Raw genomic sequence first — 22,103 nt, 5'->3', positions numbered from 1 at the left:
CTGGGAGAACATGCAAACTCCACACAAAAAGGAATCAAAGCGACAGGCAAAAACCACTGAGCCACCGTGCCGCCCTCGCTGTCTCAGATCATACATCAAAAGTGAGAAGTGATCCTCAAATCCTCTGTGAGAATTCAGTCAAATCCAAGACACTGGCTGTATTTACAAACCACTTTCTGAACCGTTTGCATTGAATGTGGCCATGTAGCACCTGTTGGGAGATGTTGAATGCGTAGAATCAGCTTGATGTAGGACGGCTAATTACACTCGCTGACTTCTCCTAATAAAGGGAACAAAACCGAACAGCATGTTTGCTTTAATCCCAGCGAATGTTCTCTGATGTCCAAATTACTCAAGCTTAATTTGTGCGTAACTTATTACTACCAATGATAGCTTTTGGACTGCAATTTTGCTCAGCTGCTAATTCATCAAATTTACTAATTAACCAGACAGAAAATAAGAGCAATTTCAGATAATACCACCCCCTCAAATAGGTTGTGAACTAACTATTTGTATTACAGCCACAAGCATAATGAACCAAATGAACCCAGAAATTTAACTATTATCTCCTCTACTCTTCCTCTAGCTCAGATGGGTGGTAAAGTCACCATATGTATTCTATATATTTCCTCTCATCAAACATTTCATAATCTGTCCCAAGCATCACTACTAGCCATCCTGATCTCTTCAACAAATGGTTCTCAACCTTTTTCCCCAGTTCTTTTTTATTTATATTCTAGTTACAATAAATGTATTTTCTATAGGTAAAAAAAAAAAACGAAAGAAAGTTTGCAACGTAAGTTCAAACTGAGCCACTTATTTGAACTTGTCAATGTTTAGCCTGCAGCTATTTGTGTTTACTTTGACACTCAATAGTCAGTGGTGTTTGCAACCAAATACAACACAGTTTTGTTTTTTTACAAAATTGGTTCCACTTGATTATTTTTACCCCCCCCTGCCTCGTTGCGTCCTCCAGCAGTCCTCTGGTGCCTCCCCTGGGGGACGCGCCCCACTATTTGAGAAACACTGTCTTAAACTCTCGCACAATTATTGATCTCTGCATTTGTAACATTCAAACAATAGTGTTGTGAAGGCTGGGGCAGGGGGTCAAATGTCAGAACAATTTTAATTATGTTTATTTCCCTGTGGCTTGGCTGTGTGACGGCAACAATTTGACACAGCAGCTAATCTTAATTTTTTTGAATCACAGGATTTCCATTCTACAGAAAATAGAATGGGCTGTAATGTCTCTTGCTAATCTATTGACCGTGTTTCACTCCAAGTCAGCTATATTAACTCGCAGCACGGCTATGAAAAATATAGATAAAAAATAATTATGTGACAGATAAGAAAGAGCTAAATGTGCCTTTCAGTTTCAAATAACAGGCCTGACAGGTTTCTGATTAGGGACCTACAAAACGTGGCATGTGCTTGTCTACAGTCATTCTAAACATTTCAATCAGATAATTATTAATTATACTGGTAGGATACGGATTAAGTACAGACCCGATTTCACAAAAATTGTAATCGGAGGCAGAAATGGTGAAAAGGATCTGATTCATAGAAATTTATGCACATCAGACTTTCTAACAAATGTGACCCCTATTAAACTTGCTGAGTTTACATCTCAATCAAGACTGATACAGACTTGGATCATAGCTTAATCCTACTTTTAAAACCCATTGAAATTGTAAACAATTAATAGATATGCACAAATCATACTGACACATTCATTTTCATCAACTGCATCAATTACAGTCTTTGCAAGATGTTGTTGAGGACATTTTCAAAAATCTGAATTTGACCTTAGTAGGGTTTATTTTGAAATAGAATTAAATATGTATTTCCATTTTTTATTTTCTGTAATTATCCTCTTGGCTACAACTAACATTCAGGCTACCAGTGTCAATCCAGACATGTTTTTCATATATTGCTCTCTCCTTACGCCCCCAGCGCTCTCGAAGCACAAGTAGCTTTAAAACCAATTAAAAATGACATATTGTTGATATTCTAAGGACATATCTATTTCACTTTTCACAACCCTGAATTGGTTTTCAAATGTTCCATGTCTATGTGAACTGTTGTTTATGAAGGGGTGCCGGTCAAGACCAAGACCTATTATAAAACGTTGACTTAATCTGAAATTGCCCTCTAAAACTGAATGCGTTTTTTTTTTTTTTTTTGGAAAATGTAATAATTCAATTAATCTCAACTTCAACTTTAACTTTCTCATTTCACCTTACACAAGTACACAGTGAAATTAACAACTTTTTCTTGGTGCATTCCAAACGAGAGTAAAAGGAGAGCAGGATGATACAAAACGTGCAAACAATGCGATGCAGTATTGACAATAGTAGTGTAAAAGTGGCTTTTGCATAGAATTCAAGTATTGCAGATTTAAGAGAGTCGTAGTAAATAAAGGAGCTGGTATACTGTATATCGATGTTAAAAGTGACTGGTGCTTCAGATTGACGTTGCTGGAAACAGGTAACGTTCCCTAAAGATCAGTAAAGTTCCCAAGTTCAGTATCGTTAAAGCCAAGTGCTAAAACAAAATACATTTGTGATCATCTCGTCATTAAACAGCCCTCATTACATCCCTATTTAGATTTTTATTCTTCTAATAGACCTCCTATAATTTAGTTAGCAGTGCATTGCAAACACCAATCCCATCAACAACTAATCGGTTCAATGATTTTTTTAATACATGCAGCTAACGTCTATTACCAGTCTATTACAATTAGACTTTGAAAACCAATTGAAACTAACCTGATATTGCAATCGGAGTCTAGATGAGAGAAGCCTGTAAGTCATGTTGTATATGTGTATTTGCCAAATTTCCTGCCAAAACCCACTTTGCATGGGATTTCTTATGCGTGGTGTGTAACATTCTAGCTGTGCAGCCATTTGTTGTGTGGTGAGTGAATAGCATGAAGTCATTTTTGCCTCTTTTTGAGGTTGTAAAAAGGATTACAGCCTCGAGTGAATTTGGACCACTGTCTCCTCTCACAATTAGAACTACGTGAATTTTTCATTGTTGCATCCAATTTGTAGTATATTTATTCATGTAGCTCCAGTGGCTATTAATCTCAATTGTTTTTGTAATTACTGTAAATAATACCTCGAAACGCATACTCACTGCATATTTACTTTGTATTCTACTTTAGAAACAAAATTAGGAATGAGTTCATCAACATCTAGTAATGTCTGGCTAGGAACATATACACAATTCTCTAATTTACAAATTCAAGGTAGATTTTTTCAGAAGAATAGCTTCATCATTAATGACAACGAACGTGTGTGTGTGTGTGTGTGTGTGTGTGTGTGTGTGTGTGTGTGTGTGTGTGTGTGTGTGTGTGTGTATGTGTGTGTGTCCATACATGCATGCCTGTATGCATGTGCATGCAGTCTTGAGACAGTACAATGCTTTGTCCTGCTGTGATAGTTAAATTTGGCTTAAAGAAAACCCAAAGGGCCCAGTCACCTTCAGCTTGTCTTCAGATAGCAAGGACTGCATGAAGCCGCTATGCTAAGAAACAAGAAGAAAAAACAAAACATAAAACACCAATTTAATATACAACATCTACAAAAAGAGGCGATGCTTTATCTGAACCAAATGGAGGACAATCTGGCATACAGCTGCGGAAGAAAATAGCAACTCCAAATAAGAACATTATGCACATGCAGAACCCACATATAGAATAGGCAATCACACAGCTATTTGTAAATAAATCTCAGCACTGAACCCTTATTTGAGTTCAAATCGACTTAGCCTAGAAATAGAAATCCCAGTCCATAAGCCGGGTGTCATTCAAAATCACTGTCTGCCCTATAAAGTGTTGTTAGCTCGCTGTTCCTGCTTTTATCATGGTTTGTTTGTGCATTTTTTTTTTTTTTACATATATTTCCACCGTACTGAAATGATCTTTTGAAAGGTATTCATGAAACTGCTACCTGGAGAAAGGAATATCAGCCACACTTTGCATTACTGAAGTATTTGTTTTTCTCAGAATATAGCAGGACACGCTGCCTCCTTAAAGGATGCTGAAAAGAATTAATTTAAACTGAACTTTTGCAACCACCAGGAGCATCGTTTTTCATATTTGAAAGATAGAGATCCAGTGTTTGGGAGGCCGTATAACAAAAAAAAATGTATAGGTTCATTTTACACTGTATTGGGATAATGTTTTCTCTTGCATGGGCAGTTTATCCATGGCTTCATAACAGGGAAGATGAAACAATATACGTAGTTCATGTTTATCATAACTGCTGCAACGTCCTCAGTGTAAAGTGTGAAATTGAAAAAGGCCAACTTCTTTTCTGAGCGCGGAGCTCCACAAAACCTCTCACAGCATATCTAAAATAGGTAAGTGGCCATCCTAAATAAGAGGGTATAGTGCATTGTCCTGTTTATTCCATTAATCACGGCAGCCAGCAGATGGAATGTACTCAGAGGGTTTTTTTGGCTCAGTTATTCCAACAATTTGTGCATAAAGTGGATTGACTGGAACAACACCATATCTAATAATTCCATTATGCATCATATGGTCCCTGTGATTAGTGAGACCATTCCAAGGAAGGATTTTATGGATCTAGCCAGAGATTTGTGCAGAAAATAATCTGTTTGTGTGGCTGTTATTGTTTTTGGTTTTTGTTTTTTTATATGAGGGAACAATAATTTACTTCACATGGAAAAGTCCTGTAAGGGTAAATCAATATTATTTGATGTTGATTACAGAGGTTTGACATATTCAGGGAGCGTTACATAATGCATGATGTTGTTTGAGGTATGTTGCACAAATTCTGCTGATCTCAGGAAAGAGAGATTTCAGAATAAATGGTGCATGGCTGTGAGGTAAAATTGTCTCTCTGTGCTGTGAAAGACCAGGCTGGCCAGACTTGAGAGGCTTCCTTCTCTAAGATTGCAGGCCAGTTGCTGCAGTAGACACTCCAGGTTGGCTCCACTAAGAGCCGAAACTAGCATGAAATATTTCCTCTAATCCCTCCCATGTAATTTTTCCTTTTTGTGTGCGACTGTGTGAAATAAGTGTTAATTACCATTTTGCACTCAAAGGTCCACTTATAGAAAGTAACAACCAGACTCTCTAAATTAATTTTCAGTGATTTTTAACCAGTGTTAATTTATCAAAACACTAATCACAAAAAATGAGTTTTACAGTAAGTTTAGCACTTATAGTCAAAGGTGATTATTTCAAGAAGAAAAGGTACTCAAATTAAAAATAACAGCAGTTTGCGGTGATACAAGTCAACAAATTTCATAGAAATCTCATTAAGTATTACTATATTATATCATACTGTAATGTTAGAAATCTGAATAAGTAAATTTCAATCAACTAGTGATATTTATGACTATGCATCATATGCCATCCTGATTTTCTGTACTTTGTTTAGGGGAGCTGTTTTAGAATTTTGTTACAATGAAAGTTTATGGAGCTACAGTAGTTTGCGCATCGCAGTTCTTCTCCATTGAAAGTTTTAAATGGGCTGTAATTGAGAAGACACCTCTTTGCATGCAGACATAATTATACTATGCAAATGCTCTTCTATTTACCAACCCCCCCCCCCTTTGATGAGATGTGACCAGAAATCCCAGGGGCTGTGGAGCTTGGTTTAGGCATCTACTGGTGGAGACAGAGTTGACTCCAATGAACTCCGGCTGTCAATAATTATGCCCGCTTCCTGACAAGAGTCACACTGGGGCAGCGAACAGTTCACTGCCTACACCGTCTAATTGGCATTTACTGTTTCCTGACAAAGTCATGTCGAGGAAATATCCTTACATTGCTGTAGCTGGGGGTGAACGTGGAAGCAGCCTGTTCTGAAGTGAGGACAGACTGTTGTGTTGCTTGTAGATTATGATTGACCGTTGGCAATGTCACATTCAAAACACGCCCAAGCAAGCTTAAACTATATGACATTTGATGACTTCGGAAAATCTTGGCCAAATTAAACTAATGGCACAGCCTCAAAAATAATCTCTTATGAATAAGACTGAAAAGGGGCAATGACCACAAAGATCAACAGGAGAAAAATATGGAGCAAACTGGACACAAATAATTACTGTTACATATCTCTACTGTATTTTTAGCTGCCCAATGCAGCTGGGAAGCTATACTCACATGGTCTCACAATTACATCAAGTATATTTCACTTTGAATTAATAAGTTGCCAAGTAATAGCACATACAGTATTAACAATGAAAGTTCGTAAGTTAAGAGGAGAATTAATTGAGGGACACAGTTTGCTTGGTTGGTAGTAGGGGGTTTATGTGCCTAATGTGACAATCTTGTGGTTCAGATTAGACAGATAAGATATTCTGAGTTGTTTTTAATTGTTAATTACATATCACCTTTCCATTTCAGTAATTTGAGAATATCCTGGAGAATTAATTGATGCCCTAGTTAAATTCCCATCCAATGCTTGATGTGTGGGTGTAATTGAGCAAAAGAAGAGGCAAGCTTTTTTTTGGCTGTTTGTACAACTTAAACAAGTTGACTGCAGATTTTCCTTTAACATGACTTTCTCTAAAGTTGCACCAAATTTCAAAGTAACAGTGAATTGCATTCTCTCACAGATGCTAGTGCCATAACCTTTAAATTAAATGTCAGATTTTAAGAATATAGACTGTGAGTTCTTCCACCATCTGGAAAAGCTTGATCCTCTTTGAGACATACAGTGGCATCTTTTAGCTTTCATTGGATTTCTACTGCATTGTTTGTGATGCTCTTCAAGCACTTACTTATGGTCCCACGCACTCATTTTTAAGTGGTTGGCTGATTGTTCAACCTATTGCACAAGCGCCTGCCTCAGTGTCCTCTTCTGTTCCTTTGTGGTAGTAGATTTAAAAAAAAAATCCTATTTTAAATGTGAGTTTGTGAACCATATAGACATTCATATGAACCAGCCAGATTTATATTTTGATACCAAATTGATGCTTTTTGTCAATATGTTTCAGAACACACGAGTACATGACACATACCTTCCACTCCCCTGCTGTCTACATAATAAGTTAGTGGCGTCACCAACATCAAGCAATAAAACGGAAATAGAAATGTGAGGTGGCGCTGCCCTTTCCTTCAAATTGAGTTGGCCATTCATACATCTGTGCACGTCCCTCCTTATCGTCTTTATATCCATTAGGATTGAAGCCTTGCTTTTCGGGCAGCTCAACATCATCTTAATGCGATTCAAAGACCTACATTCTACACCAGAGTTGCCTTGGCAACAAAGTTTCCCCCTCCCTGAGATGCTGAGAGATCAATAGAGTATCCTCGACGGTGTGGCAGGAAATGCTCTGGCACAGATGGTCCTCTGAGAAACCATGAGCTTTGTGGCCTAGTTACCATTTGAATGCTAACACAATCAAGCAAGGTCAATATTGAATTGAAATTTAACAAACTTGGATAATAAAGGTACATCAATAGTGAACCAAAGATTATAGTATTGATGACAAGTCTTTCACCACAACCATTAAACCCATTCTATAATGTCCATGTTATATTGGAAATGTGACCAGCACTGCTGTAGCCTACTTTATTGTTGTGACTTTCCCAGCTTCTTCAAAAGGGAAATTAGGGGAATTAATTTTGACAAGCAAGGCGCACTGAGCTGCCAACAATAAAGGAGCTTTGCTAAATAAATAAATTCTCTCTGGGGTTCTGAAATTTCTTCATACAGAAAACCTCCTGGTGTGAAATTTTTTGCACAAAGAAGTGGCTTAACCTCAATATGAATTTGACTAAATAATGAAAATAACTATTGTGCTTTCCATAGCTTGTATGAATTTCAGTCAATACATTGCACAGTAGAAATGGGTGATTCTGTTGTGATGATCGAGGTTATACAGTAGATAGCACACAGATTCAAAACAGGGAGGGGCGAAACCTGAACACTAGCCAAAAAGCCAAGGTTTGGGTCTTGCTAAAATACACTTTAAAGGTCCAGTGCCATGAGGTTTGCATTTCCCAATCTCATGGTATTATTTAACAAAGCGCATATTAATATAAATTTACCCAGAATATTCTATTATAACTGTCAGTGTGGTGTAAATTTGATTAACATCCTTTGAGAAACAATCCCTCTGGTGGTCCGCTCCAAACCCAGAGAAAATTACATCACATAAACCCAGGTTTCAATGAATGCTCTGATTGGTTGACAGTATTCATAGTTAAGGAGGTGCCCAGTAGCCTGTCAGACAGTGAGTATGTGCTGTGCACCTGAGGGACAGTGCGAAAGAGAGAGAGAGGGGAAGGGCAACTTAGAAATTGCCTTGGTGGCTGGCAAGAGCAAAGTAGGCTGGAGTAAAATGACAGTAATGCATTTGCAATTTCTCGCTTCTCTCCTTATCTTGAACATGCATATTTCCTTTCATCAGACTACTAAAGTTGCTTGGCGATGATGGACAAAAACAGAGGTACCCGCTCTATGTGCAGGGGTGTGTGAGTAAGGCAAAGACAGAGAGTAGGAGGAAGACAGAGAGACCTCCATGTTGATAATAACCCTTATACTTACTGCCTGCCATGGAATTTGACATGTGGCATTTAAAATATATATAATTGGAAAAATATATAATTTTCGCTAGGATTGATGGTGCCGTGAGCATTAGAGGGTTCTGCTTTGTAAATGATGGCCAATAAAAATGGGTGGTGTTAAGCATGTCAGCAGGGCAACGCCAAATCAGTCCGCTGAGAATTGGCTGAACATAGAGAACGGGGCACTAAAGCAGTTATAACAAATTAGATGAACTGTCAAAAAAAAACAAAAAAAAAACAGACACTCCTTGCGTTAGAAATCCATAGCAAGCTCTTCCTGACTGAATTAAAACCACTGCACTAGATCTATAAGAGGACACATGGCTGTTGATGGATACATGGGATGTAAGGGGGATCAGAACCGTCACCCTGCGGTTACTGGGTGGACTCTAACCACTAAACCAGTCTTATGTCTTGAAAAGATGGGATTCTTATACAGAGAGTCACTTGCCGTTTCCTTTCTTTATCAGCTTAATAGGCTCTCGAATGAGCAGCGAAGCTTAAGGCATTAGCGATCAAGATTGATGCCAGAGAGGGCAAAACCACCGGCAATATCGCATCGGCACATCACCGATTGTGTTCCGTTGGGGTTCTTATGGTTACTACACGCGAGGATCTCTTTTTACTCCTGTCACCACAGGCGTGTGCTCTCTGAGACTGAAATCAATACTTCTAAATGGGGATCAGAGAATCAGAACATCCTCAAAACCTGAGATTCATCCAATAATACCTTCATCGGACGGATCACTTTTTGTTGCCATGATTTACATGACAGGTTGCTGTCTAATTTTGCAGTACATTTCAGAAGCATAAGGAGAGCAGAGAGCATGAAAAGGTCATAAAAATCCTTGAGCAGTGCTGACAAGTGCCCTTTTCTACCTTTAATTCTCCATCCTGATGTGGAGTTCAGAGCAAGAAAAACACACAAGGATGGAGATGTACATGGCACAGTTACTTAATATAGAAAAACTATGCTGTGATCATTCAAAAAATTATATGGTTCAGTGGTGATTCAGCCTGGTGGCACATTATCCATGCTGCAAAAAGCATTCTGTTATTTCCATCAGAAGGGTACAGAAGCTGGGGCTTCTGACAGTGTTGGCACTGCCTTTCATCATCCCATGTGCCATTATTTCAGAAAAGCTCAATTTCATTGTGTGATTGATACCTTGCTGGCAGTCTCAATAATCCTGGTCAGCCTCTGCATTTTTGCAGCATGCTCTCATAAAAGCTAAGATGTTCTTTATTAAATCAAAGATCTCTATTTTTTGACTCAATGTCTCTCTTATTTCCCTTTGTTTGTCTCACACGTAGGATCTGGAAAGTGATCAACAATGGACCGGCTGGTTCTGTGTGTACTGCTGTGTGCAGCTCTGGTGAAGGGATACAGCTGCCCCGGCCGCTGCATCTGCCAGCACCTCTCCCCCACTCTGACTCTGCTCTGCGCTAAGACTGGCCTGTTGTTTGTGCCCCCCACCATCGATCGCAAGACCGTCGAGCTGCGCCTCACCGACAACTTCATCACCATCATCCGCAGGAAAGACTTTTTCAACATGACCAGTCTGGTCCACCTCACCTTGTCCCGCAACACCATCAGCCAGATCACGCCCCACGCCTTTGTGGGCCTGCGATCCCTGCGGGCCCTCCACATGGACGGGAACCGCCTCAGCGTCATCAAGAGCGACCACTTCAAAGGTCTTATCAACCTGCGCCACCTCATCCTCGGAAACAACCAGATTCACCACGTGGCTGCCACCTCCTTTGATGAGTTTGTTGCCACCATAGAGGACTTAGATCTGTCCAATAACAACCTGCGCAGCCTTCCCTGGGAGGCCATAGCCAGGATGACCAACATTAACACACTCACGCTGGACCACAACCTGATCGATCACATCGGAGCCGGGACTTTTACTCTCCTCACCAAGCTGGTCCGCCTGGACATGACCTCCAACAGGCTGCAGAAGCTGCCTCCAGACAGCCTGTTCCAGCACGCCCAGGTGCTCTCTGACGCCAAGGGCTCCAATCCCTCCTCGCTGGCCGTGAGCTTTGGGGGGAACCCGCTCCACTGTAACTGTGAGCTGCTGTGGCTCCGCAGGCTGACGAGAGAGGACGACCTGGAGACTTGCGCCTCGCCGGAGCATCTCATGGACAAGTACTTCTGGTCCATCCAAGAGGAGGAGTTTATCTGCGAGCCTCCGCTGATCACCAAACATCTTTCCACTAAGCCCTATGTGATGGAAGGGCAGGGCGTTACTCTGAAATGCAAAGCCATGGGAGACCCAGACCCGGACATTCACTGGCGTTCACCAGATGGCAAGCTGGTGCATAACAACTCCCGCACCATCTTGTATGATAATGGCACCCTTGATATTCTCATCACCACTCTGAAGGACAGTGGGGCATTTAATTGTGTGGCTTCTAACGCCGCAGGCATCGCCACAGCTGCTGTTGAGATCAACATGATCCCTCTACCCCTGTTTGTCAACAACACCGGCCACATGCGCGAGGACCCTGGCCTTTCAGACATAACCACCTCCTCCAAATCTGGCAACGACACCAAGGGCTACGACAAGCAGGACAAGAGGGTTATGGTCACTGAGCTGACCTCGTCCTCCGCTGTGATTCGCTGGCCATCTGAGCGCCACATCCCCGGTATTCGGATGTACCAGATTCAGTACAACAGCACCGCAGATGACACTTTGGTCTACAGGTAAGCCGTGGCTGAGTGGTGGATGAAAGGAGGGAGGGGAATGTGGTAGGAGAGGGACTAGAAGAAAGGTGAGACATCTGGAATGGCCATCTGCTGAATGGCATGAGGGTCGATTATAGCGGATTGACAGGTCCCACAGATGCAGGATGATTAAGTGTGTCTAAAAATAAGCAGAATCTATTTAGTATAGTTTTGGGGTTGTGCTGAGCAGTAATATTTTTTCCATATGTGAAAATGCGTTGCATAAAACGTACAGTATGTTGAAGATATTCATTGTTTGCCTGTAAGTGTCTTTTTAACAGTTATGAATCACTCCATTTAGTTTAGTTGCAACCAAGCTACCTCACTTCTTCATCCTCACCATTGCATCCAAAAAAAAACTGAGCACCAACTGAATATATGAATTCTAAAACCCTGTAGGACTAGAGGGCCTTTTTCTGCATCATTAAAACATAAACAATAGGAGAGCTATCCATTTTACAGCATGTAACTGATTCCATTTTAAGAGTTGCTCCTGTTTGTATTATCAGTGAGTGTCTGCATTAATTGGCTAAACACACATTGTGATTAGACGTAGTTACCTAATGACAGGCTTGGCTGCATCAAATAGATGAATACAAGAACAAGGTCAAAGTAGGCAACTGGCAGTAAAGCAGTACATTAACTACAGATACAGAAAGAATGGCAAACCTAATAACCAATCTTGGTTACAATCGGAAATTGTGTAAGTGAAGTTTTTTGTATGGTAATGCAATGCAAAATGAGCTCAAAATTGAGTTTAATGATTCATTTTCTTTTTTTAAATGAAGCTCTAAGCACCATTTGCAGGCCTTATTAAAATACCCCTTTGAATATGAGAATACATTTAATGTGTTACTTATTCAATATGTGGCACACATGAATTGAATCCAGTATACTGGTATTTCAGGATTTATATATTCATAGAGTGAGTTGATATTAGTGGTTGACTTTGCAGATTTTATCTAATCAGATATAATGAGTTGCTCTCCTGCATAATTTACTCATCCGGTTTAGGCATGGACCTGGGTGTTGTTTTGTCTTAAGGTGGTACATTATTACCTACAAGTGATAACCAACCAAAGTATTTCTTTAGGGAAAAGGAACATGCTTCTAATTATATTAACACCAATGTTGACCTGGGGACAGTGCCTGTCTCCTTTTTAGTTAGAGCCATGTAATCTTGCAAATGCCAAAGTTGTTTGGTCTAAGATGTTCACACAACATCAAAATTGCACATCAAAATGCCACATTTGTCCAAGGCCCTGCAGGTGTTGAGGCATATACTTTATATAGTAAGCCTCTTCTACCTTGCTTATCACCTTGCAATTTACCTTTGCATCATTCCACGCACAAACTCACTGGAGTCATTTCTAACTGCCACCTTATACTTTAACACAGTCTCTCATAAGTCAACTTTAATGAGGTTTTATGTTTTTTTTATGTTTGTCCACCAGTATGTGTGATACTTAATGCTTGCTCGGAGAAGCACTGACATGGCCCTGTTACCTTTTCACTGTGTAGAATTGACACCTCTGTGTGATTTAATACACCTTATGCAAAGCAGTGTATGGAGGTGTTGCAATTTAGGTGATTAATCCTCTACATCTTCACCACTCCACTGTGTTTCTTTTCTCCACAGAATGATCCCATCTACCAGCAAGACCTTCTTAATCAATGATCTGGCCGCAGGGCGGGAGTATGACCTTTGTGTGCTGGCGGTTTACGACGATGGCATCACATCATTAACGGCCACACGTGTGGTGGGCTGTGTACAGTTTCACACGGCAAGCGAGGTTAGCCAGTGCCGCTTCATGCACAGCCAGTTCCTGGGGGGAACTATGATCATCATTATCGGTGGTATAATTGTTGCTTCGGTGCTGGTGTTCATCATCATCCTTATGATCCGCTACAAGGCCTACAGCAGCCCAGAGGACAGCAAAACCAAGGTCAGCTCCAGCATGCATTCCCAGACCAACGGCAGCCAACAAAGGCTCCAGCGCTCCGCCTCTAAGCAACCTTCTGAGGAAGGCCACCGTGAAGCCCAGGCTCCAAAAGAGTGCATGGCTCTGGTGCTGAGGGTGGACAATGAGAAGAGGGAGGATCCAGCGGCCACTACTGCCATCCTGGAGGTGGAGCTGCCTCCGCTGACCACGGACAAGATGAAGAGGAGAACCAGCCTGGATGCACAGCGCTCTGGCCCCCCGTCCGAGGACACACAGACGGACAGCAGCCTGACAGGCTCCACCATGTCCCTGTGTCTCATAGGCCCAAATGCCGGCACCAAGGAGGCTCCGAGGCTCAAGGACAAGAAAAGTGCCCTGGCCAACATGGGGCTGCTCCCTAATGAGCTGGCACGAACTAGGCACAGGTTCTCTTTTGACGGAGGGGATTACTCCATATTTCAGAGTCATAGTTACCCACGCAGAGCGAGGACGAGGTGGCACAAGTCCACCAACCAGCTCAACGTGGAGTCCTCGCCGCTCGCCAACAGGAGAGTTACATTCAGCAGCACTGAGTGGATGCTTGAGAGCACAGTCTGAGGAAAGCAGTGTAGCCGCTATGGCTCTGTCACTCAGCCGCACAGACACACATACAAACACACACACACAAACTGACACACACACACAATGTGAATCCCACACATGTCTACATACTGTACACACAAGCACACATGATTTACTGTCCACAGCATACTACTATACACAAGCATATTTACACATGCAGACTTTCTGTGAGTTGCTGGAGAAGAACACAGTCTCCTTTCATCCTGCCTCCCCATCATACTCCCAGAGAGGTTTGTTGGCCATGTCATTTCTTTCTGCAGCAGTGCCTTATTCTAAAAGATGTATGAATGGAGGATGCTGCTCACTGTAGTCATAAACCTTCCTCTCTATCATTGCCTCCCCCGTTATGGGGAGCGTTACTTTTGATTTTTGATTTTCCTTTTTCTGTGACATGCCAAGGGGTGTGGCGTTTGGATGTGACTGTTTATCTTTTAATTGTTAGAAAAACAAAAATAACAAAAAAAAACAAAAAAAAAACTACATCACACTGTAAAGTGAACAGCCAGGTATCCTGTATGTCAATCATGTTTTGGGTTCTTTCAAAAACTTTTGCACAGAAGACACGAGATACAAGGACAAGTATCACCACCAGTCTATACAATAATAAAAAAAAATACTAGAATTATACACATGCCGATTTCAAATGTTAGCATAGAGAGGATGGACCTGCAAACCGTGGATTCCTCTTTGATGGTTGGACTGTATGATATTAATAGGTATTGTTCCAGATGTGACTGTATATTAATCGGTACTGTATCTGGCTGGTCTAGATAAAAAGACAACAACAAAAAAGACATATATAAGTATATTAAAACATTGGTGTATGTGTACTAACTATGTAAGTAAGTAAGTCATATGTCACATGACTTTTTACAAAGCATTTGGGTGTTGGCTGCAAGTTTTTACATTAAAAACCTGTGTCATCACACCTCTCCCTATTTAGTATGTCAAAGTTTGGACCATTTATCCCTTGCAGAGGGTATTAAATTTTTTGTGTGGGTTAACTGTACCATGTGTGTTACCAGTGGCATTTTCTTCCTGTGCTCCAGGCGCAGCGTATTACCACCAAAGAGTGTCCCTGCTTTGGGCGAGTCTGCGCGATGAGTTGATTAATATTTTATTCTCAAAGACTATTTATATGGCTTGCACTTCGGTGGAGCTGTACAACTACCAGGGGTGGAGCGGGGTGTGGGATGATGAGGGAGATGATGACTGAATGAAATACTGAATTCAAAGGAAGCCAGCCATTATTGATTAATAAGGGTGTGCAATAGATTGTGTCCCACTAGGTGGAGACAAAGCTCAGTGAAGTTCCAAATTAGCTGCAGGCTGCAGTAGAGTTGCTTTAATAATGACGAATAGCTGTGGGCCTGTAGAGCATCTTATATTTAATGCTCAGTTTTTCTTAATCTCTAGTCATTGACACATTGAACGGCTTAGATCTTGAAAAAGGCACAGCAGTGGGAGGAGATTAGAGTGGGGTGGATGAGAGCATTTGTTTTGTGTTACAGAAACACACCTTCCCTTCTGATTATGCTTAGCGCTGACCAAGATTGAGCTGAGTAGTACGGGCCACAGAGAAAAAATATGGACCAGAGAAAGATAACACAAATTGGAGGTTGTCCCTTCTCCCTTTCCATTATCAGTTGCCCAGAGGACTGAGTCTGTCCAGGAGCAGGGTCAGCCTCACGTTCCCTCAGCCCTTTCCATCACATTTTTAACCAATTTTCAGCTAAAGCAATGAATGTTAACAATTTTACCAGAATTTGTATCTGTTGCTGGTAAAACATTGGAACATTCCGCTGGGGAAAAAAAAAAAAAGATATTTTAGTGTGTAATACCTCAGCTGTCAATTTGTGGTGCACAATGTTTTCAGTGCTCAACCTCCCATTAACCACTGAAGGTCTCCATTCTTGAAAGATGCTGCTCACCATTTCTCATGACAGGAGAAATATCATATCTGTCCGATCATATCTATAACCACTATTCATTCTGTCCAACACAAAATCTGCTTAGGTAGGAGGCTCAGTCTTCACTGAGTCTTGAAAATTGGCCAGAGCAGCCAAACTAGCTAACATCAGGGTAAAACAAAAGTATGTTGTGTCTCATCAGCAGTTCTGAGTGGCTGCAAAGTTGTGCCTTGACTAGGTAAAGGTGAATTTTCCATGGGAGATTCCATTATATATTTCATGCATAATAATGCTGTGTTTGAAAAGTCCAGTATTGTATCTGAAAACACAGTACATATAAAATCCTAATAAATCTTTCCCTACTAACCATACTGTATACTCTAGTATGCAGTGTGCGAAAAATATCAACATACTTCATGGCAATTGCAACCAACTGTATTCCAACTATGCTGAAGGCCAAATGCTGATCCAAGTTTAGCGGTTTAGCGGTCCAAGTTTTTGTTAATTTAATACAAAAAAAAAAGTTTACTCATATAATTTCTAGTTTTATTTTTTTATGAAAAACTCAGAAAACAGTACATCCAGAATATCCTAGCATTGTCTATATGCTGAGAGTGAGGTAAATTGAGCCACTTTTTATATCATATTTCTGTGGAGAGGGAAAGTTTCTACTGGCTCTAGCAAAGTGTTCCACTAGTAGATTAGAGTCTTACAGATGTGTGGAAAAAAGCACTCTTCCTGTGAATTCTGCCATTTTAACCAGATGACCAGACATACATACAGACATTCATTATTTTTCTGCCGATACAGACATTAACACTTTGTGTTAGGACCAAGATTATATACTGTATGTATTGTAGGATGGCTTTTTGAGTGGAAGTTTTTAAACTAGTTATTTGCAGTTATAATGTACACACAAAAATATTGCATTCTCAATTTTGGTTCAAGTTGACCTGTTGCCAAATAAGTTATCTAACCCCTTGACAATGTATTTAACATTGTGTCAACTGTTGACAACTGATTTGATTAAATGAATGTATATTTGTATAAATGTTGACAAGTGAGATGGTAAAAACTGACCAATAGCAGACAACATTATGTTAGATGTGACTCAGCAGTTGGACTTCAGTATGGTTTGAACATTGCTATTTTTGTCAGCTACTCCATGCTACAGTATGCTGTACAGTTGGTATGTTCAGTACTGTTATGGTGTTACCGAGTCAACAATCTAGCTTTTTTTTTCTCAGACGCATCATTCACCCAAAGCACTACATTATCTCAACTGTAAGACCAGGGATCACAATCTGATACTCTTGATTACAGTAATGTGTCAAACAGAAGAGGGAATCTGCAAATCACAAATTTAATTTATTCACTTTCATGAGTAGCAGCTTATTAAGTATATGTTTTGCAACATAAAAAGACTGCATGTTCAAACTGGGACAGGACTGCAGCGAGCCCTCTGATCCGTGATGGCCTACAGAGAAGAAGAAGCCTTCTGTATATTTTCCATTACAAACAGCTTGGCAAACAAATCACAAGGTTTGAAGTCTGAAATGAAATTTTCCGTATGCCTGAGATTATTTCAAGGTATTAAAGTATAAATAATTAACTGAGTTATCTGGATTTACACTGCCAGCGCATTACATTTTTTCACTTTCTGTGTTTGGCTCTGAACTGATCTATTTTGTTGTCTAAACAGATGGGTGACACCACCGATCCCAAGCTTCTCTGTGTTTAAACAGCAAATGAAAACATTGCATCGACACAAGTGAAAATGTAAAACATATTTGACCCTTCAGGCAAAATTACTATTTGAATATCAGCTACTGTGAGCTATGACCATTTAAGTGTGGATGACCAATGTAAAAAAAAAGAAGAAAAAAAAAGTGTTTCATGAAAAACTTGTATTCCATTGTTAAATTACAAAAACTTACAAAACCAGCAAAATAGATGTTTATCACCTATGCCATTGTGTTGCACACAAGTATGAAAGTAATTTACAAAAGTAAAAAAAAAAACCCAATACTGAATAAAAGCAAATGCTAATTCTGTCATAACTGGTGAGGAAACTTGCATAATCTGCCTTTGTTTTTGTTTCGTTTAAAAGTTGTGCCACCAAAAAAAAGAAAAGGTGGGCATTTCAGGACATAATGACTCCATGTGAGACAGACAGTCTGAGACAAGAGTCAATAATCAATCAATGAGCCCATTGCTGACAGAATACTTCATGAGGCAGGAGGTGGATCCCCCACAATCCCTCCTGGTACTGCCTGCAGAATACAGCTCACTCTCACTACAGCGTGCTGCAGGTCTCTGCAGAGGTGATGAGATATTGCTACGAAGAATGCCCATGGAGCGGACTGACAGCACAGGTTTGTCGATGTCAAACCGAGTACAACACTCAACAGCACTGCAGAGAAAAGCCTTCTGTGCAGATAAAACGAACAAAAGGAACCTACAGTCGTTTCCTAGTCATTACCTGAGCTCTGTGTGTGTGTGTGTGTGTGTGTTTCAGTCTCCAGAGCTATCATCCGAGTTCTCCTCGTTTGCTCCTTTCCAGTTTTTCCTCCTCCTCTTCTTCTGTGAGTCCAACCCTGAGTCTGAGCCTTTGTGGGTGTCCTGCTTTCGTTTCCTGCGAGAGTGTGTCCTTCTCTCCCTTTCTCCCTCATCATCGCTTTCCTCTGAGCTGCTGTCCTCTCCTCTCCCTCTGTTCCTCCCAGTCTTCTTGTTTTTATGTTTGCTTTTAGGCCTCTTCCTCCCCTGCTTGCATCTGGCGGCGTTGCTCTCATCACTGCTGCTGTCGCTGCTCGAACACCGCGCTCTCTTTCGCTTTTCCTCCTCGTCCTTCTTCTTCTTTTTCTTTTTCTTCTTTCGAGAGGATTTTTTCGAGCGTTTGGATATGGCCGTTTCTGTGCTGGACTTGGACTTTTTCATTTTGTGCCGTCCTTTCTTTTTTGTGCCACTGGCTTCTTCACTAAAAAACAAACAAAAAAAAAACAATAGAACTATGTAGTAAGCAGGACATTGGGAAAAACTGTGCCTTTAAAATGTCAAGCACACACATACTTTAGTCCTGATCTCTTTTTTTTGTTATCAACTTTTTTATTGTTTGATATGGATAACAACAACACACACAACAAATACACAACAATTAATCCCCACCCCCCACCCCTGGCGGCAACCCATCCACATTACAATTGAGTCTTGATCTCTTGATAACATGGGTGCAGTCCTGCAGCCTATGTTCCGTGACCGACAAACAAATGCAGCCAAGTGAGAGACTATGTTCATGGATCCAAATAATTCCAATAATAGCCTGATGGATCTCATACATAAGCCCTTGAACTCAAGTAGCTTCAAAGTTAGAAAAAACAAATCTTTCTTTCCCACACTGTACAACAATGTCATATACATTTTCTGTGTATTTTTTTATGGCTGCACCATTACATCAAATGGAAAAATCTAGACGCATCATTTTACACATTTCCATGTCATTCAACATAACATATTTGGTATCTTGTCTACAATTTAAAATAAAGTTATGTGGGTTTGAACAAAGCTTGGGAGCACAACATGCATTTCCCACCAGCAGGGTTGAAGAGGTTAATAGCAAAATATTTTCTTACCAATCGCTTTCAAATTCCTCTGGGTAAAGCTCCTTGAAACCACTGTGTCCCCATCTGCAGTGTGAACATAAAAGGAATCAAATTCACCTCAGAGATTTATCTCTCCGACACTCATATGTACCTTATTTGCCTACCAGTACAAGGAACTGAAAATATATCTGGATGGAGATTTAGCCATGTACCTGTCAGGATCATTGGCCTTAAACTCGTACATTTTGCGAGTCCAGTACCGAGTCTCTCTGTCATCGTGGCCTGAGGCGCGCTCTCTACTTCGACTTTGGTCTCTAGAAGAATCTGACACTCGATCACAGTGCATACTGCCCCTGAAAAACAACCACTATTATCAATGAACCAACAAGCCAACATAACACCTGTAAACCTAGGCTACAATATGAAACATGATCCTAAATAAGCTTTGGTGATACTCGTGTCCAGGTGGCACAAATAGAAATGGGATATTCATTGTTCAGACCTCATACAATCTGTGGCCGACACATTTTTGTGGTGGGATGTTTGCTTCTCCCAGTCTCTCATTTTCCACATCTCCGACTCCTCCTGGATCTGCAACGGGTCAAACAAAAGTAAGTACATAAATAAACAACTGCTCCAACAAAACTATCAGACACACACAAATACATAGCTACTCTCTCTATCTCTCTCTCTCTCTCTCTCTCTCTCTCGATTCAATATGCTTTGCTGGCTTGAAGCTTAAGAACTATATTCATAGTATTCCCATGATGTCACATGCATTTCCTACCATACACACAGCTCACTGGCTGTGGCGGTCATTTAACAATAATCACCTGTTATTTTCCTATCAAGATAGCCGTGTGTTGATGTAACAGAATACTATGAATATCCAAAGCATCAAGATAGATATCATACTTGGTATCACTGTGTGTATGGGTATGTTTGTGTGTGTGTGTCTCTCTCTCTCTCTCTCTCATGCACACACACATACACACCTTGTTGTGGGCATCTGTGTGGCGGATTACATTCCAGAGCAACACCTTGCCCATCGGCACCCTTGACATGGTGACACCTGTAACGTAAGATGTATAAAAAATAAAAATAAAAAATAAAAAGTAGACAGGCATTTGGTAGGAAGGAAACAATTAACTGACGTTACAAAAACTGATTAGTAAGACTGACAAGTGTAGCGCCAACACAAATGACCTACTAAATACTAAATATTGTAGTATGTAGTATTAATAACTTAGTTAGATATTATATCTCTGTAACATTAAGTTATCTCTCTGGCCAACACACATCACTGTTTAGCTTGCTTGCTCGCTAGCTAAGACGTTCGCTAAATTGTCCGTTGGTCATCCAGATGCAAGAAGGAAATACAAGCAACAACAATAAACTTATTTGGCATTCTCATAGTTTCCAACAAACTGCGAAAACACAACACAGAAGCTATTGTTGGAATACTGTCTTACCAACTCGCTGGAAGGCTGGATTTGTACCAAAAAAAAACAGCATTCAAGAAGAACACAACATGGCTCACGGCTTCCACCTTTACTTCCGCTTCCTCTGCGTGACGTCGCCTTACGCGCGGCGCCCGATGGAGTGTACGTCAGAAAAATCAGAACTGTGATTGGTCCAAATGTCCGTCAATCATGTGCTGTGGGGGTAGGTTGCGGACGGGCAAAGCTTGTTAATATAGAACCTCCTTGTGAAGAGGACGTGAAAGCAAATTAACATAAACCAGACGGCGTTGTGTGGGAACCAATGAAACAGCATGCAAATATTGTAAAAAAAAAAAAAATAAAAAAAATAATGAATGCTTATACATACGCCGAAAGTGTGTGTGTGCAAACTAATTTCACATCGATTCAGTAGGCTATAATTACATCGCTGCCCAGACATCGGCTTATTTATTTTTTGAGTGAAGACATTTCTTTCTTACGATTCAAGTACTCTTACGATTTGATTGGCAGTCAGGCTATCCAGTATGTTAAAGGCACAATGTGATGAGGAGTAAATGCTGCTTGTTTCTTAATTAAATGATAGGCTAATTGGAATGGAATGGAGCTACATGCTTTCATATTAGCCTACCACTACCAAGTTGATTTTGTGTGCCCCTGTCTCATAGACCGATCTTGCCCCATTACCCTGCAGGGATCATTAAAGTTTCATCTTCGGCAACAACCTCATTTAACCGCCTGCTCGACAACTTTGTGCCACAACTGCGTCTAAAACTGACACAGAATGTTTTACACTGGCAAGATTGTGTCTTATAGCATGTGCACAAGTAAGCTAAATCCAGATATAGGCTACAATAATTTAACACAGTATGCCACACTGAAACGCCAGTAGCACTATGCATTTCACCACCACAATGGGTAATGTTACATATATCATATTTTCCTTAACAGTGACAAACAGGGATGTCGTGGAAGTCTAAACCCCCCTAAACTCACTTTAGGTAGGTAGGCCTATACCTCACAGTAATATCAAACTGATCTAAGTTAAAGGCTACGTGGATAGGGTCTTTTAAGGAAACAAAAAAACATCAATTAATGTTTTTCTGAAAATATATTTTGTGTGAATTGGCGGTTGTTCATTTTGAATGTAGGTCATGGACATGAAAGATCTTTTATGGTCTGTTTTAAAGTCTGTCTCTTATATTTGGACACCAGCTAGATTATATAGGCCTGATGTTTTATTTCTTTTTTGTATACATCTGAACAATTTCTAGTTAAATAATATTAT

At 40.4% G+C, this 22,103-nt stretch overlaps 2 protein-coding genes across 3 annotated transcripts; one reads left to right on the top strand and one right to left on the bottom strand.

Annotated features, from left to right (window-relative positions):
- The first annotated feature begins 386 nt into the window (after window positions 1-386).
- lrfn1 (leucine rich repeat and fibronectin type III domain containing 1) lies at window positions 387-14,728 on the top strand. Of its 2 annotated transcripts, XM_071539781.1 has the most exons (3): window positions 387-411; window positions 9,923-11,261; window positions 12,922-14,728. In XM_071539781.1, exons 1-3 carry the CDS (start codon window positions 387-389, stop codon window positions 13,820-13,822), a joined length of 2,265 nt encoding a protein of 754 aa, XP_071395882.1. In that variant the 3' UTR covers window positions 13,823-14,728. The 2 variants fall into 2 exon arrangements, with proteins under 2 accessions (XP_071395882.1, XP_071395881.1); XM_071539780.1 differs by lacking the exon at window positions 387-411 and having other exon boundaries at window positions 9,886-11,261.
- Window positions 14,729-16,288: 1,560 nt separating this feature from the next.
- On the bottom strand, window positions 16,289-20,915 carry nkapd1 (NKAP domain containing 1). Its single transcript, XM_071539787.1, has 6 exons — window positions 20,828-20,915; window positions 20,351-20,427; window positions 19,858-19,946; window positions 19,568-19,708; window positions 19,386-19,439; window positions 16,289-18,733 (listed from the first exon to the last, which is right to left on the bottom strand). Exons 1-6 carry the CDS (start codon window positions 20,868-20,870, stop codon window positions 18,271-18,273), a joined length of 867 nt encoding a protein of 288 aa, XP_071395888.1. The 5' UTR covers window positions 20,871-20,915; the 3' UTR covers window positions 16,289-18,270.
- Window positions 20,916-22,103: the final 1,188 nt, after the last annotated feature.

Source organism: Centroberyx affinis, unplaced genomic scaffold (genome assembly GCF_046629955.1).
Source record: "Centroberyx affinis isolate AG114_WGS23_722 - 3 ecotype Tasmania unplaced genomic scaffold, CSIRO-AGI_Caff_v1 ptg003519l_1, whole genome shotgun sequence".
Classification (NCBI taxonomy): Eukaryota; Metazoa; Chordata; class Actinopteri; order Beryciformes; family Berycidae; genus Centroberyx; species Centroberyx affinis.
The sequence above is the reverse complement of the archived record's forward strand: the minus strand, read 5'-3'. Positions and strand labels throughout refer to the sequence as shown.